The sequence below is a fragment of the Chroicocephalus ridibundus genome, chromosome 3 (assembly GCF_963924245.1).
Source record: "Chroicocephalus ridibundus chromosome 3, bChrRid1.1, whole genome shotgun sequence".
Classification (NCBI taxonomy): Eukaryota; Metazoa; Chordata; class Aves; order Charadriiformes; family Laridae; genus Chroicocephalus; species Chroicocephalus ridibundus.
In genome coordinates, this window is record NC_086286.1 from 113,341,166 (window position 1) to 113,368,842 (window position 27,677).

A 27,677-nucleotide genomic window follows, 5' to 3' on the forward strand; every position below is an offset into this window, starting at 1 on the left:
CCATGTGCCTTCAGCGGGCGCTCCACGGATAAGGAGCCCAGATTGCATCTTGAAAACAGCGTGGCACATTTAAGGCTTGACTGTATCCACAACTCAAGCATGCTGTTCTTTTCCATTATCTGATTAGGGATTTGGGTTTTTTTTTTCTGATCATGGGAATTCTGCTACTGACTTCAAGAGAACAGGGCATGACTTTCTAATAAGGAAAGTGCTTCAACGCCACTGTGTATGCAGGGCATTTCTTCCTAAGTACAGGAGGTCTGGTTTGAGTCAGTTCTGATACCACAAAATTAAAGACGTCTCATTTACCTGGCTCAATGCCAAGAAAGGAAGCTGCTTACCAGTATTCATATGATTACTATTATTTGTATTTGTATTAGAATATATGCCCTGAATACTAGATTCTTAAAATTTTTAAACACCGGGGAAAAGGGTGTCTTCCAGAGGCACATACATGCAGTCCTGAGCTACGAGCGTGTCTGCCCAGCGTAACTCATCACCTTGCAGAACAGGAATAGCCGAAGAGCTGTCCCACCTACAAGGAAGAGGGTTCCTCAGAGCAGTTTTCAACCTGGGGGACAAGACACTGCCCCTTTGGCAGAGCTTTGCAGCCCAGGAACACACCTGTGGTCATCTTCTTCTTGCACCTGAACTAGCCGGTGGGGTCTGCCTGCAGGGTATCCGTGATGCTCAGGGAGCATCTTCGCAATGGGAGCCCAAACCTACAACAGAAACAGTAGGCAGGCAAAAAACTCAGGGCTGCTCATATACCCAAAGGGGAATGAGAATAAAGGCTGCTTTGATCCTGGAATCTCCTTAGATTTTGGTCAAAACCTGGCTTGTTTCAACATACTTTTTTTGTGTAATATGGAAGCATTCATGCATAATGCATGTGTCCAGATGTATTCATAGAACATGTTCAATTACACATACTGAGTAAATGACATTTAAAAAAAATCCCTAATGTTTTGTCAAGCAGAGAGAGATTTATTATATTGAAATTGTAAAGAACTTTAATTTCACGACTTGCCTGAACATAAAATAAGGCCAACATTATGTACAAGGAAACAAGGAAAGAAAACAAAAATAGTACAAAATGCTGGGGTGGCTGTTTGAATCAAGTTTTCATTAAAATGATCAGGTTTATGTAAATTCATAACTAAGCTACAAATTGAGCACCAACATAAAAGCAGACAGAAATGCAATGATAAAGGGCTGGCCACTGGGCTTGCTGTGTCAGTCACACAATTATGTCCCTGTTACCAATTCCAGGCAAAATACACAGTATGGCCATAACAAACGGCGCTGTTGCTTGATTAGATGGTATGTTTCAACGAAGAGACACTTTGCACAGCAAACAGAAAATAATGGGAAAATGGTATTTGTGGAGAATATTCTATATACCGTAACAACTGCCCCTAATGATACCTCTTGCAATAATTTCAGATCCAATTTCAACCAGCCACTGACCACAGCCTCATGATTTGCTCGATGCGTTATGTGATGCAAAAGTCCATTTGCAGTAAGGGTGTAATTCACAGAATCACAGAATGGCAGGGGTTGGAAGGGACCTCTGGAGATCATCTAGTCCTGCCCTGCTGCCAGAGCAGGGTCACCCAGAGCAGGTTGCACAGGAACGCATCCAGGCGGGTTTTGAATGTCTCCAGAGACAGAGACTCCACCACCTCTCTGGGCAGCCTGTGCCAGTGCTCTGCCACCCTCAAAGGAAAGAAGTTCCTCCTCATGTTTAGGTGGAACTTCCTATGCTCAAGTTTGTGCCCGTTACCTCTTGTCTTGTTCCTGGGCACCACTGAAAAGAGCCTGGCCCCATCCTCCTGACACCCACCCTTTAAGTATTTATAGGCATTGATAAGATCCCCCCTCAGCCGTCTTTTTTCCAGACTAAGAAGACCCAAGTCCCTCAGTCTTTCTTCATAAGAGAGGTAATATATAATCATCTTGGTAGCCCTTTGCTGCACCCTCTCCAGCAGTTCCCTGTCCCTCTTGAACCGGGGAGCCCAGAACTGGACACAGTACTCCAGGTGCGGCCTCACCAGTAGAGGGGGAGGATGACCTCCCTCCATCTGCTTGCCACACTCTTCTTGATGCACCCCAGGATGCATTGGCCTTTTTGACGACAAGGGCCAAATTCCACCCTCCCTTGCATGCCCAGCAGTGGGTACCAATGCCCTGCGAAGGGACTTAAAGCAGCACGGGACGAGGAGAGGCTGAAATAATTTGAAAACCTCTCGCACCACCCTAAGCATCTCTCAGGACTAGCAGCCACTGTGGTAATGTGAAAACCATTTGGCTACCTTTAGGGACTTGCCTTCATCAGTGAAAGATTCCTCAAGGTGTTTCTGAAGGTCTGATGAAATTTTATTCGGAGAGGATTTACAGCAGGGAGGTTGGCCAGCGGGGACCACCTCATTTCTTCTGCTAATTATATGATACAGTAAGAAAAATGTTTTCCGTTCTTCCAAACACCCACTTAAAAATGGATTCTTTTCACTTTCATCAAATCCCAATCAACACAAGAGACCCACAGGCTCTCTTGGATACAAACCTGGGCTGTTGATATACCTGTTACTGGGATGGCTATTCACAGGCTTTGAGAGGATAGCTCTCTCTCACACTTTCCTGGGGCTGTCAGACATAATTTCCAAACACCCCAGCCACTCGACACCCCAACTGTTACTCTGCACAGGGACATTTAAAAATAGGGCTGTAATAATTTTACTTAAGTTATATCTTGCACTCGCCCTTAGTAGGAAGGAGAATAATTGAAACGCTATTAAGAAAAACTCGTTACAAGTTAGCTGCGGGCCACCAATCAGGCAGGGAGGTGTTGTCATTCCTTCTTCACATAGTATTAAACTTACTTGAGAAAATTCTCCAAAAAATAAGGGAAAAAAACACCTGTGTGTTCCATTAACTTTAGGAAAAGGTAGACAAACATATGCACGCAAACTCAACTTTAACATTTCTGCTTGCGTGTCCACCTCACAGCTTTCACTAGAGGCTCCCAAGTGCCTGAACTTGCCTTCCTCAATGAATTTGAAGAGGCATTTTTGTCTTGCAACTCCCAACAGAAGCTGCAGACCAGCCAGGGGTATGAGATGCTTGTCAACACCACGCACAGGCCAGTTCTCCTGACCAGAGAGGCTTGCCTTCCCAGTCCCAGGCTCCCATGACAGCCCTGTTTCCCCAGGGAGCCCATGATTGCCCATCATCTGAGGAGAACAGGGACACAGAGACTTCATGTTCGAACATGAGAATGTGAAGGAAGGAATAACCATGGGTTGCATTCTCCAAAAGACCAAAAAGCTCTCTAGTCCCACAACTAAAGCCCAAATATGATATTTTGCTCAGTTTCCCCTAAAAAATAAACTCCTCCTCTCTGGTCTTCCTGTGCTTTTATTTATACAATAATAATGAGACTCAAAAAGAAGCGCCTTTTCTCTGTATCTACAACTTAGCAGAGGTTCTTAGGTGTGGGGCCACAGGACGCTGCTATGACAGGCTGCAGAAATAGCATAGGACATGTTTGCAGCCATTCTAGGTTCATTTTAGCCGTCACTCCCTGTTTATCTGTACCCTCAGTTTTCTGGATGAAAAAATACAATTTCATTGATCATGAAAATACTGCCGCTTCAGGCCCAGAGCACCCCTTCTCAAAGGACAGAAAAGGAACAGGGGGAAAAAAAGAAATCATATTAAAATTCTAACTCCAGCATCTGCCAGATGGACAGCTTTCCCCCATTACCCTGCTCCTCCACAGAGCCCAAGAGATCCCACTCCCTGTGGGGCTCTGACAGGAAGAAGGAGGAAGAGAAGGAGGAAGAGAAGGAGGAAGAGGAGGAGGAAGAGAAGGAGGAGGAAGTCTTCAGCCACCTGCTCAGCCACTGGTTTCACAGGGAGAGAGGATGAAGAGTCCTTCTGGCTTCCCTCTCCCCTCCTGCTACTGCTGCCTCAGAGCTGTTTGTCCTCCAGCAGGTCCCTGCCACTGTCCTTCCTGTCCTGTGTCTCCTAAAGTCGATCCAAGAGAGACCTCCATCTTATTTCCCAAGGCTGCCAAGCAAGCCTGCTCCAGACTGTGATTAGAAACAAAGGTCTCCAAAGAGCTCCTGCCCTGAACACAGCTTCTTGCAGTGTGCATGCCACCAGCCACCAGCAAGACATTCATGACCATCTCACCTTAAAATTGACAGAACTAATCTTCCTGGACTTGCCAGCCCTTTTTTTTCATTTCTATCTGCATCAATAAGACTTTTAAAGAAAAGGCAAAGGAAAGCATTTGTATGTATGACTACTTTTATTTCACAGAATCATAAAATTGTTTATATTTGAAAAGACCATTAAGACCATTGAGTCCAACTGTAAACCTAACACTGCCAAATCCATCACTAAACCATATCTCTAAGCACTACGTCTACCCGTCTTTTAAATACCTCCAGGGATGGCGACTCAACCATTTCCCTGGGCAGCCTGTTCCAATGTTTAATAACCCTTTCAGAGTAAACATTTTTCCTAATATCCAGTCTAAACCTCCCGTGGTGCAATTTCAGGCTGTTTCTTCTTGTCCTATCACCTGTTACTTGGGAGAAGAGACCGACCCCCACCTCTCTACAGCCTCCTTTCAGGGAGTTGTAGAGAGCGAGAAGGTCTCCCCTCAGCCTCCTTTTCTCCAGGCTAAACAACCCCAGCTCCCTCAGCCGCTCCTCACAAGACTTGTTCTCCAGACCCCTCACCAGCTTTGTTGCCCTTCTCTGGACACGCTCCAGCACCTTTGCTGTAGTGAGGAGCCCAAAACTGGACACAGTATTTGAGGTGGGGCCTCACCAGTGCCCAGTACAGAGGGACAATCACTTCCCTACTCCTGCTGGACACACGACTTCTGATACAAGCCAGGATGCTGTTGGCCTTCTTGGCCACCTGGACACACTGCTGGATCATACTCAGACGGCTGTCAACCAACACCCCCAGGTCCTTTTCTGCTGGGCAGCTTTCCACCCACTCTTCCCCAGGCCTGTAGCGCTGCATGGGGTTGTTGTGACCGAAATGCAGGACCCGGCACTTGGCCTTGTTGAACCTCACACCACTGGCCTTGGCCCACCAATCCAGCCTGTCCAGGTCCCTCTGTAGAGCCTTCCTACCCTCAAGCAGATCAACATTCCCGCCCAACTTGGAGTCATGTGCAAACTTACTGAGGGTGCACTCAATCCCCTCATCCAGATCATTGACAAAGATATTAAACAGGATCGTCCCCAGCACTGAGCCCTGGAGAACACCAGTTGTGACCGGCCACCAACCGGATTTAACTCCATTCACCACAGCTCTTTGGGTGCAGCCATCCAGCCAGTTTTTCACCCAGCGAAGAGTACGCCCGTCTAAGCCACGAGCAGCCAGCTTCTCCAGGAGAATGCTGTGGGAAACCATATCAAAGGCCTTACTAAAGTCTAGGTAAACAACATCCACAGCCTTTCCCTCATCCACTAAGTGAGTCACTTTGTCACAGAACGAGATCAGGTTAGTCAAAGAGGACCTGCCTTTCATAAACCCACGATGACTGGGCCTGATCGCCTGGTTGTCCTGTACATGGGCATGGGTCTTACTATTAAAGACTTTGGCAAAGAAGGCATTGATGTGCTTGTTCTATTTCCTTCAGTATAGCTTTTTTAACATAGTAGTTTTATATCTAGATTTCTGCGCCGGTAAACCAGCTGATTTTGACAGTGGTATGTGTGACATCAGACATCAACTCAGTGAAGAGAAAATAATTATAACATCTGATGCTCTTTGTGAGAGCTTGTTAAAAAGATCAATAAGGACAGGAGCACTTTGACTTTTCTTATTATGGTTTCTCTGGCAACCAGGGGAAATAATATAGGTAAAATTATAGTCCCATCACGCTCCATGTGCTGACAGTACATAATATATAATTGCATGCTTCCCACCAGAAAGCTTACTTAGTATAATCCTATACAATCTTTTTTCTCGCACTTAGATATTTCATCATTTCCACAGCTTGCAAAGCCCTGAAAAATTAAAGAAGAAAACAAAACCCCTCGAGTTGGTTTTGCTATTGCCTGTCTTTGAGAGCTTATGACAGGACTAATTTAGTTTGTCTGGCAGCAATAATCCTAGATTATTCAAAACTAAGAAGAAGTGGGTGTGTAAATCATGCAGTCTTTCTAGAGACTTTGTTTTGCAGTTTGCCAGAGTCCTCATGCTCCTCGAGGATGAACTTCAATACTTCTAGAGCATCTTTACTTCTGAAAACACTGGCTGTAGGCTACTGATTTCAAAGAAGAGGTGGTGGGCCAGCATCTTGCTCTCAGAAGGCACTTTCCAATAGTTTGTGTACAACAGTGTGTCAACCCCATGCGTCTGCCTTGCCTGTGTTTTGAGTTGCACTGGTCTCACAATTCAAGAACATGCTGGGCTTGTGGAAGGTACTCAAGGGTACCTGGAGAAGCACCAACACTTTGCTGTGATAATTCTTTCCCTGTCTTCAGCAGCTCTTCCCTGCTTCCCAAAGGGAAGGCTGCAGGCATAAAGCCTGTCCTAGTGCTTGAAAGGAGAGGAGCTGAATAAAACAGTACAAAAGCTCGCAGGATTAGCTTCTAACTTGCCCAAGTAGAGATCGGGATTCGAAGCTCTCGCCCTTCCCCTCCACTGCAGCTCCCCAGCCCCCATACACAGTCCCTGCCTTGCCCCTGTCCCACCCAGTACTCTGCCAGTGGGACACCAGGTCTCCTTCAAGATGACTGTTTTGGAATACAAAATAAATTCAGGTCCTAAACCTGCAAACAAGTCTCTGGAAAAATAAGCAGCCTAATTTATTAAACTCTTTACAGGACTCCGTGTGAACCGAAGAACATGTCAAGCCCAATGAAACTGCCGTTGCTCGGGGCTATAGAAGTCAACTGCAAATTCTTGCTGAGGCCAATGGCACAGCAACAAGAGCTGAACTTTAGCCACCTACGTCTGGGTGTTAGTTTAGGACATCTGAGGAAGAAATAAGTAGATAAGAGGAAAATGAAGATAAACTTGCTGTAAGTGGAACGTTACCTCTATAGAAGGTAAAGATCCTCTGGAGGTGAGCACATCTCTACGCAATGGGAAATGATGGGAAGAGGAGCAACTAACAGCTTTGGATACTAGCAAATATTTCTAAAAACCTTTTGGGCTTTTTTTCTGCCAATGCCAAAAGATGTTCAATAATTACTTAACACAGAGAGCCAAGCAAACCCTGGTGCTCCGCAACAAGCTTCTGTGTGCGTTTCTGCGTAGGACCCAGACACAAGTTTGGGGCAAGGCCGTCTCCCGGGAGAAGCCCTCAGGCCAGCAGCAGCCGGGCCCTGGCTGGGTTAATGCAGCGGCTGGATCACAGGAGGAGGCTCTGACAAGCCAAACACAGGTGGCACCCGCTCCGCCTGTCCATAAAGTATTTTGCTGACACTGCCTGCCAACAGGTTCCCTGCCCATGCTCTGGGATGCTGTTTTCCCTGTGTTAAACATAATGCAACCACTGGAAAAATTACTTAAAGGAAAAACAAAAGGGTTGGCCTCAGCCTTGCTTTGTCCACTTTGCAGGATGGGAGGCTAAAGCACGAATGGGAGGCAGTACTGCTGATGGAAGCAACCAAATCTTTTTAATCCCTATCTCTGTTGCCTGTCTTCATCATCTTCTCCTTTGCAGAAAGCAAAGTTCTCTGGACATCTGTTTTCAGGGAGGAAATGCTGGACACACAGCACACGACTGTGCTTAAGACAAGCCAACCCTGGTCACTGATGAGAGAGCTTTATTTTCTACTGTATCTTTCCCATTGTTTGTTGTTCTCATCAGAGTATTTATTTGCAGATTCATTTCTCAGGTAAATGCTTTTGAGATACTGCCTCAGCTATAACATTCAGAATTTGGATTTTAATAAAGCAGCTCCCTTTTTCTTCATCTAGAGATCTCGCAACCTCTAAAGAAGCAATCACATCTACTGCTTTAATACAATTCATGAATCCAATCTCCTTTTACCTTTAGCAGAGATGTCTTCAGATGTCTTTGGGATGTTCTACGTTTGTTTCCTCTCTTCTTGTCCTGTTTGTTTTCTCATGACAGAAATCAGAATTACAAGCATTGGCCGGATTGCTCTATTGACTGAGGATCAATACTAGATTGCTTTTTTCCCCTCACAGCTGACAGCTCCATCCTCCTCTGACTTCAGAAATATTCATCAGAGTTTCAGTCACTTTACAGACTTTTTACCTTAACACTATCATGAGTGGCTTAGCAGACACAATGCTTTCCATATATCACCTCCTTTAATGCTGTCTTTTCTTTCCTGTGGGAGGGACAGAGAGACGGCCGATAGCGACTTCCTGGGGAAAGTTACAGCCATAATTCAAACCAGCAGAGGCTTAATGTCATCCCCACGCTGCAACAGTCTTAAAATAGCAGATAAACCTTTATTTACAAAGGTATGGGTTTGGGTTTTAGCATAAACAGCTTGTGAGGTTTGGCATCTTTATTTCCAATGTTAAAAAGCTGCATGTCACAAAAGCAGCAGTTCAGAAGGCAGCTGGGCTTTGGTTGAAAACCTGGGAGACTGACAGCACAGGTTACAGCATCCCCTAGTCCGGAGCTGCTGCCGGCTGTGCCTCCATAGCAGGGCACGTTGGTACGGAGCTAGTGGTTTCTATAGCAGCGAGTGCTATATAAAAAGCTTGACTTTTCCCTCATCTAGGTAATCTTTACGTGATGTAAGGAAGTTGGGAGAGAGGAGGCACAAACCTGCGTCTGTGCATATGGAGGCAGGCTCCGAGCAAGCACGGCACTGGAGGCTCTGTGGGGATCAGCTGTACTTGGATTTCAAGACTCATTTTCCACTGATGTTCTGTAGCTATTGTATTTGTCTGATAATTTCTATCAGGGAAGCGGCACCCTCTCTCATAGAGGATTTCCCTGTTTCCCAGACACTTCTTGTTGAAACGACCTCTACTTCTCGGCTCCCTGTGCTGATGGGGGCTGTTCCCAGTGCTCATGCCCGCAGGCACAGCACCCCCATGGGTGCCCCACACCACATCCCCCGCCTTCTGGATGCGGGGAAGGCTGCGGACATTGTCTGTCTGGACTTTGGTAAGGCCTTTGACACCGTCCCCCACAGCATTCTCCTGGAGAAGCTGGCGAATCAGGGCATAGACAAGTGTACTCTTCGCTGGGTTAAAAACTGGCTGGATGGCCGTGCCCAGAGAGTTGTGATTAATGGGGTGAAATCCTCTTGGCGGCCGGTCACCAGTGGTGTCCCTCAGGGCTCAGATTTGGGGCCAGTTTTGTTTAGTATCTTTGTCAATGATCTGGATGAGGGGATTGGGTGCACCCTCAGTAAGTTTGCAGACGACACCAAACTAGGTGGGAGTGTTGATCTGCTTGAGGGTAGGAAGGCTCTACAGAGGGACCTGGACAGGCTGGATCAATGGGCCAAGGCCAACTGTATGAGGTTTAATAAGGCCAAGTGCCGGGTCCTGCATTTCGGTCACAACAACCCCAAGCAAAGCTACAGGCTTGGGGAAGAGTGGCTGGAAAGCTGCCCAGCAGAAAAGGACCTGGGCGTGCTGGTGGCCGGCCAGCTTAACATGAGCCAGCAGTGTGCCCAGGTGGCCAAGAGGGCCAACAGCATCCTGGCTTGTATCAGGAATAGCGTGGCCAGCAGGAGCAGGGAAGTGATGGTGCCTCTGTACTTGGCACTGGTGAGGCCTCACCTCGAGTACTGTGTTCAGTTCTGGGCCCCTCTGTCCAAGAGGGACATTGAAGTGCTGTAGCGTGTCCAGAGGAGAGCTACCAGGCTGGTGAGGGGTCTGGAGACCAGGTCACATGAGGAGAGGCTGAGGGAGCTGGGCATGTTTAGCTTGGAGAAGAGGAGGCTGAGGGGAGACCTCATTGCCCTCTACAGCTACCTGAAAGGAGGTTGGAGAGAGGTGGGTGTTGGCCTCTTCTCCCAGGTGAATAATGACAGGACCAGAGGAAATGGTCTGAAGTTGCGGCAGGGGAGGTTTAGCTTAGATATTAGGAAGAATTCCTTTACTGAAAGAGTGGTCAGGCACTGGAACAGCCTGCCCAGGGAGGTGGTCGAGTCACCATCCCTAGAGGTATTTAAGAAATGTCTAGATGTGGCACTTCAGGGCATGCTCTAGTGGCAGAGACCGTAGGGGGTTTTTGGTGTGTATGGTTGAACCCAATGATCTCAAAGGTCCCTTCCAACCATGAAGATTCTGTGATTCTATAATAAAAAAAAAATATTCACCAGTACCACCCCTGCTGCAATACTACCCCCAACAGCCCCCCACCTGCCTCCCACCACCTACGTCCTACCTCACCCCATGGCTCCCCCAGGGCTCTCTAAGGACTGCCCCATGCTCTGCCCCACAGTCTCCCCACCTCTCCAGTATCAGCCAGTATCCCCAGTCCGCACAGAGATACACTGCGCCCAGCATCCTCAGCCTAAAAAGTGACCCCGCTCTGCTGAGCTCATTCGGGTGTGCAGATATAGGGTATCCTATACCTGGTGGCCCCTGGTTCTTATGTACATAGTTCCTTCACTGTATACGCTGTCCAGAATGAATTCCAGGGTTGTTCCTGACCCTCAGTTCTTCACCCCAATACAGAAGAGATAAAATAATATTCTACAAGGTACAATTCATCTGGTTCATTTGAGGATCATAAATGGTAGATTTGCTACTTAGATGATATTTTTAAATTCTGACTGTGCAATGGCACATTGCTGCCTTTAGCACGGTGCTTAAGAGCACCAAACAGAACTGCAACACAGCTTCTTGCGCTAAAGCAACCATTTTTTGAACAGTGAACCCAGCTCACAACCACTGGACCCGCTGGTTGGCCCAGTTTTGGTTGGGATTACGCATGCTTCGTTTGTCCAGTGATATCACGAGAAGCTATGCCACCAGCTGGCCAGATACCACATTTGTATTTAAATTAAAACGTAGATATCCCGTAGCACACACAGACATGAGCAGGAAGCAAATCAGAAGAACATCATCGCATACGTAACCCTGCCCTGCCTCCAAATCAGCTTCTCCAGCCATTCTCCATGCCAAAACCCAGGGGGGCCTCACCAGATACACCACCCTCCAAAATGGTGACTCCACCCCAGACGCACCCTTCCCCTGACCACGTTTTCTGCACCACTGGCCAAGTATAAAGGCTGAAGGACCGACACGTATGGGTGACATCTCTAAGGAATTATTACCCTTTGGGCCAAAATCTTGCCAATTTGCATATTAAAAAAAAACCAACCCAAAGCACCGCTAGCAACAGTGTCTTAGTATCAGTTGCAGAAAGGAAAAAATGTCCTTTCCTGGCATATCCTTTAAAGGCCTAAAATCCCCCTGCAGCCAGGATTTTCAGCGGCACATAGCTTATTCCACCAGCATTTTTGAGCAAAACGTTCAGCCCAGTCAACAGAAGTTTTGCTTGCGTAAAAGTTACTTCTTTAACCAAAAAGTAAGGAAGTGATAAACCCACAGTTTTTCAAAACATACAAAGAATTGCTCCCATAAACAAAGGAAGTTTTAATATTGATTTTAATGGGAGAACTCGTTCTGCTGAGTGCGTTCATGAATCTCTCCCTCAGAACTGTCATGCACTTTCTCATATGATAAATAAGTCAAAAAATACTCTCTCCCTGCTGAGTGGCTGTGATACATTACTTACTGGCAGCTTGTAAAAAAATAAAATTATTCACCATTTAAATATTGCGCGCAAATTTGTCTTCAACTTATCTGCATTAATCCTTTTGTTATTAAACCAATTAGCGTACTGGTTTAGAAAATTCCTCAGGCCATAAATTTGCAGGGCACAGACGTTTATTTGAACTGTAAACAGAAGCGGAGGGTTGCTATGGTGTGATCTTTTGCTCAAAGTCTATTTACTTCTCCCAGCTAACAACCGTACCAATAGTGGAGTCCATAAAACAGAACATATGAAGTAAAGCAGCCGTCACACATCATGGCACTGAGGAGTCCTTATTCGAAGGAAATGAGTTGGAACGCTCACCATAAACAAAGGTAGGCAGAAAAGCAAGATGTTCTTTTTAAGTTAAAAATGGTATTTTAATCTGTATTTTGTGAGGAAAGCTTTAAAAAGAAGCAGCAGTTTGAAAAGTCTGCTGTCACTGTTGCTGTTTTCTAGTCCTCTTGCAAAACGGTAGGTTGGTGCAAGTTAAGGTATGCCGCCCAGGTGAACAGTCACATTACGGCAAGTTAATGAGGCCCTGGAGGAATGGGAACAGGCACAGGGCAAACAGATACAGCACAGAGATGCTTCTTGCAAAATCCCTAAATTAGCCTTTTGCAAGAGCGTGGCACCATTATAACTAGGGAGCTAGTGCAGGCTATTTCCAAAATGGATATTCTCATTCACCAGCAAAATTTCTAGCTCCTGTGAACTGCTCTCCCGCTGGAACTACAAGCATAAGAAAGTTTCTGCTTTTTGTTTTATGCTAACGGCATAGGTGGTTTGCATAATCAGACTTGCAAAAATCAGTCCAAACACATCCTTAATCCTCCAATTGTCAGGTTCGAGTATATAAACAAAACTCTTATGAAAGAAAAATGGCTGGAATTAGGAATAAAAACCATCTCAAATAGAGAAAAAACACATACTCTAACACAAGACTGGAAATTCAAGTTATTTTCCTACAAAGTCCCCCACCCAGCTTCTCCCTTTACTCCTGGGTAAGTCCCTTTTTAAACAGCAGATCAGTAACAGAAAATATCATGCAATATAATGCAATCACTTAATAATAAAGTTCTTCCACTAAGGTGGGGAATGCTTCCAATTCCCACCCAGAGGGCGGGGCCAGGCACTATTTTCTTAGCATAGGTGTAGTTATACCTTTCTCTCCTATTAAGAAATCTCATTTTCAACATCTGCATGTAAGACACCACGGGGGTATCTCCACCATCCTTACAGGTAATGGAGGTGTAGGGAACATACCTGCAACAGCAGGCAGTGTGGGGCTGTGGAGTGAAGCCGACTGTTGTTAAGGACTCACAGGGACGTTTAATCCACCCTGCGGGCCAGGGGCTGCCTGCTCTTTCCTGGTCCTCAGCACTAAAGCCCACGAGCAGCTGGAGAGCGGGGGCAGCTCAGCCTCCCCAGCAGCAACCCAGCAGTCCCCACAGCCTGCGTGTCCCAAGACCACCCTGTGGCACAACCCAAAATACAGTACGTAGAGATGACTGGGAGACTTGCTTGAAAAACACACTTAACCGTATGTCAGAGGTGAAGATTGAGGCACCCATAGTCACCCAGTGCCATCTGACAGACAGATGTTCCTGCCTTTCCCTCCTGCTGTCGTAGAAAGACATGGGTCTCCTGCAGATTTGCTATGGATCTGCTGGCCCTGCATGGATTTCTCAAGTATCCTAGGACTTTCTACATGGCAGTAGATGCCTCTGTCTGTGACTAACTCAACTGATCCAACTAATTTTGCACAGGTTAGTCAATCTTAAACAATTTAGAATACATTTAAAGGATCCTTAGCATGCCCAGCAGACAAGAACCAAGACTTGCAGCATGCTCTCTTCATGATTTAAACTACCAATGACCTGGAATGCTGCAGCAGATCATCGAGAATGAAAAAGCACATCTGAATATCCCTATCTTGATTGCTGTCTTTTCCACTCTTTTAAAAAACATATGGAAGCCTTGAATGGTCTGACCAGAAACCAAGGATGCGGGTAGTCCAATATCGCAGAGCTTTGAGATTCCTGCTCTTCAGCAGCAGGAATGCTGGAAGCTGTAGGAGACCTCACCTGACACGGGGTTCTCCATGCTGTTAGGCTGCTGGTTTTACTCTGCTCTCTGTCCTGGGACTCCAAATCCTGGAAGCATTTTGGAAACCCTGCTTCTCATTCATCAAAGATTCACTGATCTCACTGTATTTCAAGATGAATATTTCAGGTTGAACAGGTGAACAATTTTCCGCAATCTGAAAACTGAAGTTTTTTATGATATGTAAATGGCAGCGGCTGGCAGGTGCACTTCTGTCAGCACTGCGATCAAAGATGGATTTTTAAAGAGATACATAATCATCATACTGCATGTGTGCAGATTATGTGCATAATTCACACAAAAAGTAGGACAAAGTCTTGCCCTTTTTTCACTAAGTGGTCAGTTGTAAGGAAGTAGGATTTTATCCTAATTCTGCAACTGTATCTTTAATTGCATAGCTGTCTGCTGCTTTGAAAGCTTTCTAAACTTAAGCAGTAACCTAAAGAAAAGCTTTCCTAAAAACTGGGACCTGTCCTGAAAACTGTAACATAGCCTATCCCGAGAGCCAGGCTCTCATTCTCTTCATTAAACCGCAGCAGGATCTTTAATGAAGCATCTGGTATAATAAAAGTCCGGTCTGAAAGCTGTTCAAAGTCTGTTTGGCTGCTCTGGCCACAAGGTCTCGGGACGCAGCTGTTTTCCTTTCATTTTTGCCTTACTGTTTGAGTATTCACATGTAAACTGTTGCACAATTGAGCTAAAAATACAAAGCTCCAAATACATGCAGGAGGATTTCACATTGTTCTGGCTGTCCATTTCTTCAGGGAGCAAAAGTTTCCAGCTCCATAGCAAAACAAAGCAGCTCTCTACAACCGTAGAAGGAATAAGGCTGAGCTGAACCAGGGAGCAGTGCAGGTGATCCAAGAAAAGAACGGCAAAACGGACTGTGCTCTCCCAGTACACTCTGTTACTTTCTTTTCTAGGTCTCATGGGGCATCTGTCTCATCGAGCCTGAGTGTTATGTGGTCAAATCGGGCAGGGACGGAGAACGGAACGAGTTAGGTAAACATCTGACAAATCCGCGTAGCACAGGTAATGCGACCAGTGATCAAATCCTGCTCAGCCTGGAGCAGGGAAGGCTGTGGGGAGACCCCGGAGAAGTCTCCCAGTACCTGCAAGGAGAGACTTTGGACTATTGGAAAGACACAGCCAGGCTGCTTACAGCGGTACCCAGTGGGAGGATGAAATAAAATTGGCACAAGTTCAAACAAGAGAGGTTCTGACTGTATATAAGGCAAAACTTCTTCATCAGGAGGCTAGCCAAACAGTGACATTCGTTGCCCAAAAAGGTTGTTCAGTCTCCATCCTTGGCGGCTTTCAAGACCGATGGCACAAAGCCTTGAGCGGCTGGTCTGGTGTCAGAGCTGACTCTTCTCTGAGGAGCAGGTCAGGCTGGAGACCTCCTGAGGTCCCTTCAAACCCAAATTCTCCTGTGATCTCAGGTAACTTGCCACCAGGTTGTAGTGTATCAAAGAAAAGGCTATGCATAAAACTCCCTACATCCAGTTATGGGAGCATCCTGCCTTTAGGAAGAACTTCCTTCTAATCCCCAACAGTCAGAGTTGGCCAAACACCAGCCTGAAGTGTGATTTAACACCAGCTTCTACATTTAAGAAGGAAACCTACTAATGGAAAGCTGCAATGAAGATGCTAAAAGCTTTGCTGAAAAACAGATAAAGCTTGTGATTGACACGTTCAGACAAGGCTTCCCAATTTCAGACTCTGACACTTACCTTGAAATAAATGAAAAGGAAGTAGCTCAATTCTCAGCCAGCAGGACTTGCAAAGGTCAAGAAAGTTTGAAAAAACAGGTCCCTTTCATTTAATAGCCAGAGATACAATTTAAAACCAATATCCGGCACCCTAATTTGAAAACTTTGCCTAACCTGCAGCAGAAAATGTTTGGTATCTCACATCAAAACAGAAAGTTCCTGTCCTTTCTGAATACGGTGATGACGGTATTCGGTAGACGGTAGATGAAACATTTAGTGTATTAAAGTGCAGATCAACAAATAGACTCTTAGCTGCTGGAGGAAATAGCTAAGAAACAAAGAATAATCCAAAAAATAACAGCGTCTTGAGCATTGAAATATATAGTGATATACACCTGGAATATTGTAATTCACGGGACAAAATGCTTCTGTAAGTATTACAGTGCCCCAGGCAGCAGAGGGAGAAAACTGCATCTCTAGTATTTGTGAAGCAGCTTCTCCTCAGCTGTTCTAAGCTGACCTGTAAGCTGATACTATTAACAGCTGCACACTACGGGAGCGCAGAAAAGCAGGGCTATGCCAGACTTCAGAGGGCAAACTGCTGCCTTAGGTACTTAAGCAGTACGAAGCACAACCTTTTCAGAAGTACTTAATCACTTTATTCACTGAAATTCTCTCAGACCTGTTAATGAACTGTGCAAGAAAACAGCGAGGATGAAGAGAATAAAGCCAGGCTCCACTATGCAGTCACCAGAGCTCCCTGCCGTGGTGAGGATGTGACTTGAACAACTCTGATGAACAAACACAACTTCGGTTGTCCACGCAATATTGCACTTCTCGAGAGGATCTAGCCTCCCCTAAGACCGAAATTATGTGAAATACCAACTGAAAACATTCGTAAGACTCAGACAGTGAGGAACACTTCTTATAGTTCTTTCTCCTCAAACCAGATACTTCCAAACATCCCTACTCACACACCAGCCCTGCAGTGGTCCCTCCCCGAAATCCCATCGTCTTGCTTAGGCGGCAGGTTTAAGCAGAAGACTCTAACACAACAGGCCTGCATATTATATGGAATAGCTGCTGTTTAATATTCAATAATTTATTTTTTTTTCAAAGAAATAATTTTTGTTTCAAATAAAGCAAACTGCATATCAGTAGCTAACATATTTTGGAACACTGGAATTTGTATTAAAAGAAGGGGACAAAAAAAATCACAACAGATTTCTTACAGTCTGCGTTACAGCTTTGATTTTATTTTGAAGTGTCAGACTCTGTGTCACTGGAAGCAGACATTCCCTTCAGTGGTATTTGTGCGCTGCCGACGCAACAGACGCTCAACTTGCCAGGCTCTCTCGGCAGAACTCCATTATGACAAGAAAGAAGTTTATATTTTTGTATCAAAGATACAGCAAAACTTAAAAAATGAGGCCCTTAACGAAGTCGCTACGTTTTCTTTGTTTAGAAGGGGTTTTACTCCAAACTGGCGGTTTGCAGGATTCAGTCCCATTTTGGCTGCATGCAGCGACTCAAGGCCCCCTGCTCCTGCCAGATCAAGTCACAGCTTGGCAGGATCTGTCGCTTCCAGGCTTTCTAGGACCCTTGCCGGTTAGCATCCAGGGCCGGTGAGAAAGCACCGCAGCAATGCTCTGCCATCCGTTACTTCTCCGCTGGGTGCTCAGTGTCCTCTCACCGATCATCTCACACTCTGCTCTGCTAACCGCCACCGTGACCAATTCCAACCTGCAGTCTTGACTGACTTGACTGATCTTGTTTCATTTGAGGTAGGTGATGATGACAACACAAATGTCACTACTCAGAGGCAGGCGACACTGCTCATACCAGAAGATTTACATGGGGGTCTCCATCTCATACGTGAAATGGCAGAGATATTCCAAATGGTCATCTGCTCTGAAAAGCTGCTGTCTAGAGCTTCCTTCTCCTCCAGCTGATGACCTTCCTCCTGCCTCTTATTCAAACATGACATAGACACTGCACCTGTGTTTTTAAATGTGTGTGTGCCTTAAATCCCTGCAATATCTTACAAACACAAACTTTCTCATATGAAAATTGCTTTCCTGTCCACCAAATCACTATCAGACCCCTTGTAAATTTTTTCTTCGCAAACAATTTGATATGGCTGCGTTCCTTCTGCTTTGACAGGTGGGCTTATTGAGAGACAGGTAGGCATACCATGTGTCTTCTCCTACATTGAGCAGCAGATCTAGGAGTGTGAGAATCCAGAAATCCTTCTAGCTCCCTCTTCCAAGGTCTGAACTATACAAAACATAGCATGAACATTTGGCAGCACTGTCCTTAAAGTTTAGAAGACATAACTTTTGAAGCAAAGTATCCCAACACAGTATTGACTTAGGAAAAAACTGCTAGAAAATACTGTAGAAGACTTGGATGTAAAGGGGAAATCTGGGAAACACAAACGAGCTTAAAAAAATTTCAACCTTATTCCTGCAAGTAGGACCACATGGGAAAATCAGATCAGTCTCGCTGACTTTGACAGCATCCATCCTGGACCAACATGCACTTCCAACGAAAGCAGCAACACGTTCATCTCCTGTTATCATTTCCCTTCTGTAACTGTTGTATTCGCGCATTTAACCAAGCAATTTCCATGACATTTTTCAGTGTTTTGGAATAAGCCTCTTCAGTCCCTTTCTTCCAGTGAAATCAATGAGAACTTCTCATGCTTCAAGAAGCTTGTTACTATAAAAAACAAAACCGTTTTTAGAAAAAACAGTTCAGAAATTGCCTCTGTACCAGGACATCAAATACTGGCATACAAAACCTAATTTTCTTAACTCCTGCTTAGTATAAATAATCAATTTCCAGAAACGTGTATTTTAAAAATAAGGCAGTGCATATAAAGTCAAACATTAGCTCAAGTCTTGCATAACTGATACTGCAATACCCTCTTGTGGTCAAATAAAAATGGTTTGTCTAAACACCCGAACTTTTTCCTCCATAAAAAGCCTCTCTAGACATTTTTTCCTTTCACAGGGGAAAGTAACTCACATATTTTTCACAGATGAATTCGTAGTACATATCATCACTTGACTGGCAACAACAAAAGATTAACCTCCGTCAAGTTCTTCCTCAGAATGGTGGGCACCAACATGCTTGTCGGATAAACTAATCCCAAAACAAAATCCTAAGCAAAGGCACCATCTCCTACAGTGACACTCAAAACTTTCTTCAAGTTTCACATCCCCAAACAGAAAAATAAAGACGCCATAATCAATTTAGATAGACGCATATGGCATGAAGCCTTGCATGAAGCCACAATAAACACCAATCTATTCTACTACAGGATGAAAAGAAGTGCACAGTAAACCAGTCGTACCAATTCGAATGAGCGCCCCTGCTTAAATGCCCCAAGTTGTAATGAACAAATAAAATGCTAAACTGGCAGCTGGTAATATGAGGGGAAACAGTTCAGTATCTGCAGCAGTTCTGCTGAGCTGTTAATCTAGTAAAAGGCGTAATGGGCTACTAGTATATCCGGTAAGGAATCTAAAGTAATGTCCAAAATAACATCCTTGCACTCATCCTTGCACATAGAACACTTGACGTCCTTTAACGGTCCATAATCACTCCCTTAATGACTTCTGGTCCCAACAGAAAATGGGATCATTTTCAAAATATCAGCTCTTAGTGATCTGTTTTTGGAACAGCAGCTACATTTTAAAGTCATATCATTACAATATTTTTTAAAACCCAACTTACTTAAACAGCCACGATCCCACTCCCTTCTATTATTTCCAGAGAAATGGCCTGAACACTGAAGTGTCCAATACCTGCATGTATTAAGTCATAGCTTACTTTTCTTTAAAGCCTAAAGAAGTCCTAAACACTTAAGACTTCCTTCTTTTCTAAGGCTGTGGGGTCTCAGACCAACAGATTTGGCTTTAACCTATCACTTCACTTACTTCCAGTAAGATGTTCTGAGAGGTACTTCATGGCCCTGCATCTTTGCGGACACCACTCAATGGCATAGACTCGAAAGACCTGCTTGTAATCTTTTCATCCAGTTTATTCAGTGGCTACGAGGAGTCATTTGGAAGCTATGCACTCAGCTCCATGGCCATTTATAATTTATTATGATGTTTAATTTGCAGAAATTGACTTGAAGGAAAGATTAGAATTAAAATAACACACGAACTTTGTAAACAAGAATTAAAAAGTGTTCCATGCACAGGAACAGACTTCCCATCATGATTCTTTCCTGACCTGATCAGGAGCATTGGGTCTTCCAAATGTGACTCAGCTTCCTTTTAAAGCAGTCAGATGCTGCTAAAACCCCATTCTCCAACCAGCTGCACACACTCCAACTTGGAGAGGACCCTGGAATGAATGCAGCAGGATAAGTAGATTCCACGAGAGGAACAGAGACAACTATCCAGCCAGGTTGGCAAACAGTTCGTTTCTTCAGTTCATGATAATGCTGTGTGAATACATGACTTTTTTTGCTTTTTGGCTGAAAGAGATGAAAAACACTGTTTAGGTTTCAATTATCTCAGAAAAACAAGCAAACAAACAAACAGTCTACTAAAATGTCATTCAAACCCAAAGCAAACAATGTGACTTGAGGTGTTTACCTCCTCTTAAGTTACGTTATTCTGCAAAGTCAGAATGATTTTTCCAAATATAGAAGTATTTCTTGCTCAAATATGTCTACATGAAATGTTTGGATTGTTGTATAGTTATAACTATTTTAAAATAAATTATTTGCCAAATTCAGTACGTATTTCCCAATACTGCAAGTAAGTTTGCCAAAAAACCCCTAAAAAAAGTAGATTCAAAGTTCATTTACCAGGAAGATGAAGCAAGAGGCTAGAATTCATCTGGAGCTAATCCACACTACTCAAAAACAAGTCAGTCAAGAATTTCAGAGGAAATTTATACTTAAAATACTCCATTTTCCTGCAAGGTCACAAATACTTGTGGAAGTGACTTCATACCATAAAAGCCCAACAGGCTGACTGTAAAGACAAACACTGACATTTTGGACACCGTTTTGAAAATTCTCACTTTGTATACTAATAACCCTTTAAAGTTACTTAAAAACTACTTCTCATAGTTGCTTAATACCTTCTGCAGAAATTTCTAAGTACTTAAAAGGGACTTTTGATGATCTCTGGCTGCTATTTTTTTAAAATCTGAAAAGAAAGAGCTTTCAAAGCACAGATTGATTGAAATACCTTATTTTAAACAAACAAGCTCTGCCCCACATAGAGTTCAAGGCCCCAGCAGCTGTCCAATTGGGTGGCTGCCCCCTTTCTGGTGAATATTCACAAGTCAGACTTGTTTCCAAGGGAGACAGTAAACACACCAGGGGAACCAGCAGCTTTCAGGAGACTTTGCTTCTGCCACATAACCACAACAAAAGTCCTCCTGATATACTCAGCAGCAACCATCACAGCACCCTTCGCTACTGAACCGGACTTTATTGTTCTGAGGATTTTTAATAGAGGGTGGTCGCAGCTGCAAGCAGCAGTAATCGCCTCCTAAGCTGAGAGTTTGCTGGTTAAAGCTGGAGATCCGATGGCTTTCAGTAACAGTCATTTCTTACAAAATTGCTGTTACCATGAAAACTCCTTCAGCGTTAAAGCAACGAAGCACCATAAAGCGGTAGGAAATGAGCATTAAATGAGGGAAGTAAAACAGTGCCAAGCACTGCCTGTCAGTGCTACCGTGCACGTTACTTTTCTGAAAGCACTCCAAATCAGCAGCTAAAAGAAAATGCTAGGAGAGAAAGAGCTTTGAAAGTGCAAATAATTGCAGGTATCAATATACGTAACAACACTGGAGATACAATAAGTCTCGAAATGGACAAGCTGGGAAAGTGTTCTGGATTCAGGAGAAATAACTTGGTTCGGTCTTGGCAACCAGCAACCACACCTGTGGGGCAACCAGCCTCAGCTCCATCTGTGTCTCTCGGCAGCACCCAACCCAGAAGAGCTGTCGTTGCACAACCGGCTACTCGGGCCCGGGCAGCCGAGCAGGCAGCACTGCAGCAGGACCAGGTTCAACAGGATAGGATCTGGAGAGAGGCTGTGGAGGCTGAACAGAAAGGAAGGAAAATCTGGTAAGCCAACTTGTTCCATTTCATGCCTCTTCTTGACAACGGTACTGATGCTCCCTGACAGTCTTAGGGCTTGATCCAAAGCCTACACTAGCAAAGGAAATTTTCTTCTGCAGGGACTTTGGATCAGACCCTAACACCTTCCTTTCTAAGATTATATTCTCTCTCTTTCCCTTCACTGGACAACATCTATGCTAGTATCTCCTGGCATGCTGGGTTTAAGGTGAAAAAAGATGCAAAGAGTTGCATGCTAAGTATCTTTTAGCTTTACAGAGATTTCCACAACGAAGATACAAATGTGCCAACCTTTATAATTTATTGCAGACACACTGATATTATCACCTCTTCTCATATTCTTGGAAATGGCTGAAATGGAAGCTGAACAGAGTGTTCTGCCAAACCGTGATTTTGTATTCCCAATCTGTAAATCTACTGAACACGCCCCATTGTCAGAGTGTTTCAGATTGAACTGCACACATACAACCTCAGCTTTGACTGTGTATATGCCAGTGACCTGAAGGAACCTGAAATTAAGATCCTCCCTGTCTCTGCTACGTATCTTGAATAAGTGTTTACGTTCATACTTCAGTACACAGCATGAGCATGCCTATTAGAAGAATATCCTTGGCAAAAGTAAAATCAGATCCAGTTCTGACTGTGCGCTAGCCAAGCTAAAGGAAAGGGAGGAGAAAGAAGGACATCACTCAGGATTTTTTAGAATGGGAAAAGAAACGATCTGAAAATCCCTGTCCTCCTCGGCCTTCTGGAGGAGACACAAATCACAGCTTCCCCAGAGACACATTTGCACTCCTGTCTGGCTCCTTTATACCTGAGGGAAAGGCTGACGGCCAGGACTCTCTGACTCACGCAAAGCCAAGGCCGTGGTGGCCAATGTTGTGTGCTCAAACTCTTCCCAAAGGGGCCCTTCATGTTCCATGCCCATTCCCTAGCTAAGGCAGCAGGAGGGACTCTGTGCCTGCCCCCAGGGGTACATAGTCATGGCTTGGAGACCCAAGCATTTCTCAGTAATTGGCACCATCCAATAACACCCAAATCTGATACATTCAAATAGCGGCTGGCATAGCAAGATAAAAAAATGCAGCACAGAAATCCAGTGCTCCCAGCTCCACATGGTACGCGGCTGTGCTGCACAGACGAGCAAAGCAAAGGACAGAAAATCAAAGGACTTGCCCTGTAGCCCCACACCAGGTATAGAACAGAGCTGAAGAACAAAACTCAGGTCTTCTGACTCAATTTGCTCCTAGCACAGCTGCCTAGCTGCATAAAATACTCCCGTGGGTGTTTGCCTGCAGGAAGTATGGCTCTGGAAATTCCTACCAGGGACTTCTGCTGGCAGAATACTGGTCATTTAAAAAGTAAGAAGCTGTGTCTTGCTCAAGGCATGGGACAAAAGTTTGCTAGAGTGACTCGGGACTTTGCTAATCTATCTGCATTTGCACAAGGAATACCCTGTGGACATGTTATCCTCGCCTTCCTTTAGCAAAAAACCCCCACTGCTCATGTAGCATGAGCTGTACGTGAGAATAAGGAAAGCCCTGGGCTTCAGCACAGAAAAGACAGGTTTCAGTACAAAGAGTTTGCAGGTGTAAGATCTGGGCTGTAAGTATCAAATTGAGAAGTTAAATAGGCATTCAAATATGACCAATATCAGTATTTTATTTAAAGAGAGAAAATTTTACACTGCATTTTTTACTTCTATTCCAAGGTACCAGAACTGGAGCTTCCTAAAGGACTATGACCAAATGGTAAGTTTTGAACAAACATTCAACAGTAATCCAGGCTCTTTTTAGTTTTCGTCAATTTGAGCTAGGGTGGTGTTTCAAATTGAAGCATACTTAGGCATAATCGGCAAATGCTTTAAGACTAAAATCTTTAGGAAAAATAAAAAAGAAGTGAAGTGCCTTTCATCTGCTACCTACGCCACAAAGAAATACAGCACGTGTGTGTGTGCTCAATCTGTTTCAATATTAACAACTCCATAGAAAGACAAGTGCTAGAAGAACCAACTTCCTGCGAGAAAATTTGTAAGATGTCATCATGCTGAAATCGAAGCCACTTACTAAAAAAGAAACAAAAAACCTCCCACCATGACCATTCCAGAGCAAGCTAATTTTTGTCCCAGCTGACACTTTATTCAACACACTTGAAAATTATTCATTTCCCTCTGTTATCCTATTCCCACATAAGATGACAGGAAAAAACAATTGTTCTACTTTATTTCTTCAGCTCTTTCATGTACCTTCAGTATGACATTTTAAAGTACATTCAAATTCTAATTTCAAAAGCAAAAGTGGTGATATTATAAGAAATCTCAGTAACTTGTAGTTTTGTAACAAGTGATGGATGTAATTCTGAAAACTTATTAATGGCCTTTTTCTCATCCAGGGTAATAAAAAGGAGCAGAAGCCACTGCCAAGCTATATGCCTGTGTTCTCAAGCAAAGTTCCCAACTCAACCAACCAAATGATTGGCAGTCGAATGGACTCTGAACTTGGCAGGGCTCTGGTAAACATGGATTACTTCTTCAATAGTGGAACACGAAAGAGGAAACTTGAGGGTGAGCTCCAGCCTTCCTAGTGCTTCAGTAAAAATAGAACAGTAACAAAGCAGGTTGAACGGTTCTAGCCAACAGACTCCACAGCGTGTAAAAAAATTCCTCAGTCTTTTTCTCAGAGAGACCAATACTACTGTCTAGCATGGATTTTATTTCAAGAGCAAAGATGGATGTTGTCCAACAATGCTGTAGGAGACAATCCTCTTTGTATTTGGGGTGACTGACATTCAAAACCCGCCTGGACATGTTCCTGTGTAACCTGCTCTAGGTGACCCTGCTCTGGCAGGGGGGTTGGACTAGATGATCTCCAGAGGTCCCTTCCAACCCTATGATTCTATGATTCTATGACTGGGCCATATACAGAGAGTTAGCGTGACAGATCTCATCCATCTTCCCATGCACGTCTACAGTAAGGTTGCAACTAACATCAGAAAGATTACAGCCAAAAGACAATTTCTTCATGAATTTTTATCTCCTGAAAATAAACAATTAATGGAGACCCGCTCAGATGAGTCCCAACAACATATTTTCAGTTCTGAAAGTCAGCCCAATAAAATGCAGCACCTCATTGCATTTCATGTAGTTAGCCAAGGATTCATCAACCTCTGTCATCTGCATGTTTAAGCTTGCTCTAAAGAATAAAATTTAAGGCACGTGAGATGTGTTCTGTGCTTTTTCACCCTGCCCTGCTGAGGGAGGGAGAACTGATATTTTTTCACACAAGTTTCCATTTTTCTGACTTTAGATTTACTGCTCTCAAATTCCCCTCTCTTACTCTTCTTTTCTGGTTTAGTTGATGGAAACTCATTGACAAGGAAGCAAGCTTTCACATTTTGCTCTGAAGGGCATTAGCTCAACAACCTCTCTTACACTTAGGATCATTGACCTTGAATTTAACTGGTTCATAGCTCCTAAAATCTGTGGTTGCCCAGGGAAACCATCATCAAGCTAAATCAACACAATACTTAAAGTCTGTTCACTAGTGCATCTTCATTACATAGATGCAAACTTTATGACCTGCTGTTCTGTAGAGAAAAAGCCGTAGAGGATGGACTGTACATACATTATCTGCCTTTTGAACCGTATGTAGCTTCTGTAGGGCTATGCTCAGCCCTAGGTGCAGATAACATAGAAGCCATTAGCATTGCCTTGATACAGCAGGCTGCAATCCCTCACCAGACTGAGGTGGAGATGTGTATACTTATGCTTTGCAACTAAGGCTATTTTTACAATTAGACTTCAACAGCAGAAGGCAGTTCAAAAGCACAAGAGTGGTATGGACCAGCGTGATCACTGTCAACATCCATGTGGTGTCTGGAAAACCCTAAAGACACTGTGGAAAGAAGAGCCAAATCCCACTCACTGAAGTCATGGCACCAAGCAGTTCTCCTCCTGGCTTCCTCAACGCAGTGAGAAGTGGAGGATTAAGGCTTTCAAGATGACAGCTAAGCTACCTAGAGAAGAAGGATGACCACATCCTGCAACCAGCCCAGGCGAGGAGGTCTGATTCCACTCTGTGCAGACATGAGTTCTGGTGGACAACTGCGTTCAGACACGCCAAATGGGAACCTACTTTTCAAAAAAGACAACTTCTTGTTCAGCCAAAATGCCTTCTGATCTCTCTTCTGAGCAGAAAACTGCACCAGGAACTGATTTGTCTTCCAACATCTAAAAGAGGGAGAGGAGAGAGCAGACCAAACCTTTCCTTGTCCCTGTGTTGTCCAGAGCTGCTTCCAAAAACTGCAGAGGCCACTCAGAGGCTAAATATTTATTGGTGATTGCGTAATACTGAAAAGTCATTACACTAGCATGCCTTACCAGAGACATACTGAGCAGCCTCAACTCTTGCTACGGGTCACAGACTATACGGAGTGGCAGATGCTCAGTATCTGTTAGGCTCAAGCTCCTATTCATGTAAGAACATTTGATTTATAAAGCATAGGGATTTTGTTTTTCGGCATGAAAGCATACAAATCTCCGTGTTTCCTAACCTCCAGATGGCACTCACTCCACACCAAGTAATCCACTGAAAACAATGCTAAGTTATAGCAAGGCAGTGTTACACAATTCCTTTTTCATTTCAAGGGACGTTAAATAATTCCAAGTTCTTGATGACTCTTTACTGTCTGTGAATCCAGTGAATCCCTCTACCAGAAGAGTGCCAGCAAACTCAAACTGGAGTGGATGGGAAGGAGGATAGTCTAAGCAGTGCATGTCTTGTTTTGGACAAGACCTTCCATGTCTTACCCTGAAGGTGTGGGCCACTAAGCAGAGCCTAGAGAAGCAACGATGGTAACTGGAGTACAGGAAGGTAGTGCTTATGAGGAAAGATTAAAAAGACTGTTAAAATTTAACCTGAAGAAGAAAATTAAGTTTGCAAAGAGGATAGCAATCTTTAGATACATATACAGCTCTGGAACGAGAAAAGGAATCATCTGTACTTCACGTGAGTGGCAGGCAAGAGTGAAAATAACAGGTTTAAATTCCAGCACAGAAGAATCCTGTTAACTTTTTGGGAAGTTAGTGGTAAGGCTAACACAGCACTGGAATAGTTTCCTTGAGGGATCTCCACCTTTGAAGGTTAAACACACACATCCATCAAAAATGACAAATTTAATGGGGTTTGCCTTTTAGTGTATAAATTTAATGATAATCTGAAAAGCTTTCCACCAGTTCTCTGATCTACACCAGAGTTGCTGGAATCAGAACACACTTTGCAAATGTGACTTTTCAAGCACATTCAAAAAGAATTTTAAAAAATCCCATTTCAATCACACCAGGCTTAGATAGATTACATCTCTAAAATACAGATTAATCACCTATTTTTTTTATAGAAAATATATTTCTAATTCTTCTAACTACTCATCTAGAAAATGTTTTTCACGAAGTCTAGATGTGTCTCTTTTAATCACGCACATCTGAGAGTGTGACTGACTAGTGCCCTCCCGACAGCCGCGTAAGAACCCATCTCAAACAGCACATTCATGTCATTATGTCATGTGTATGGATGGAGATGATAGCTAATTTTCTTTCAACAATTTCAGGAAGCCTTTAATAATTGAAGTGTAGTCCTGATTGTGTTCTTAATCAGATCAAGCACCCGTTGAGATGCCAGGCGGCTCCTGCAGTGGGTACGTGCAGTGATTACATGTATACAGCACAGTAAGACCCTTATACACTCCTGCACTCCTTCTCAGCTGTACTTTTTGCGCAAGTCACTTCAGTCCAATAGATCTCAACAGGAAAGTCTGTAGGTAACCTGAAATGGAGTCAAAATATGCAAGGGTTTTTGGCTTAATCATCGAAGTGTGCAACCTTGGAAAACGTAGTTCTCTGCCTTGTTGCAAGACCACAGCAACCCACAACTGTACTGCCTCTTCTGATGTGGAATTAAGTTACTACTTTGACTTTCTGATTAAGCCCATTGAAATGCCTCTA

General features: G+C 44.0%; 1 protein-coding gene across 2 annotated transcripts; it reads left to right on the plus strand.

Moving 5' to 3' along the window:
* The first annotated feature begins 11,994 nt into the window (after nucleotides 1–11,994).
* Nucleotides 11,995–27,283, plus strand: C3H2orf50 (chromosome 3 C2orf50 homolog). Of its 2 annotated transcripts, XM_063330478.1 has the most exons (4): nucleotides 11,995–12,081; nucleotides 21,524–21,667; nucleotides 23,391–23,430; nucleotides 24,071–27,283. In XM_063330478.1, the coding sequence occupies exons 1-4, from the start codon at nucleotides 12,023–12,025 to the stop codon at nucleotides 24,260–24,262; spliced, it is 435 nt and encodes a 144-aa protein (XP_063186548.1). In that variant the 5' UTR covers nucleotides 11,995–12,022; the 3' UTR covers nucleotides 24,263–27,283. The 2 variants fall into 2 exon arrangements, with proteins under 2 accessions (XP_063186548.1, XP_063186547.1); XM_063330477.1 differs by lacking the exon at nucleotides 11,995–12,081 and having other exon boundaries at nucleotides 20,913–21,667.
* The last annotated feature ends 394 nt before the right edge of the window (nucleotides 27,284–27,677 follow it).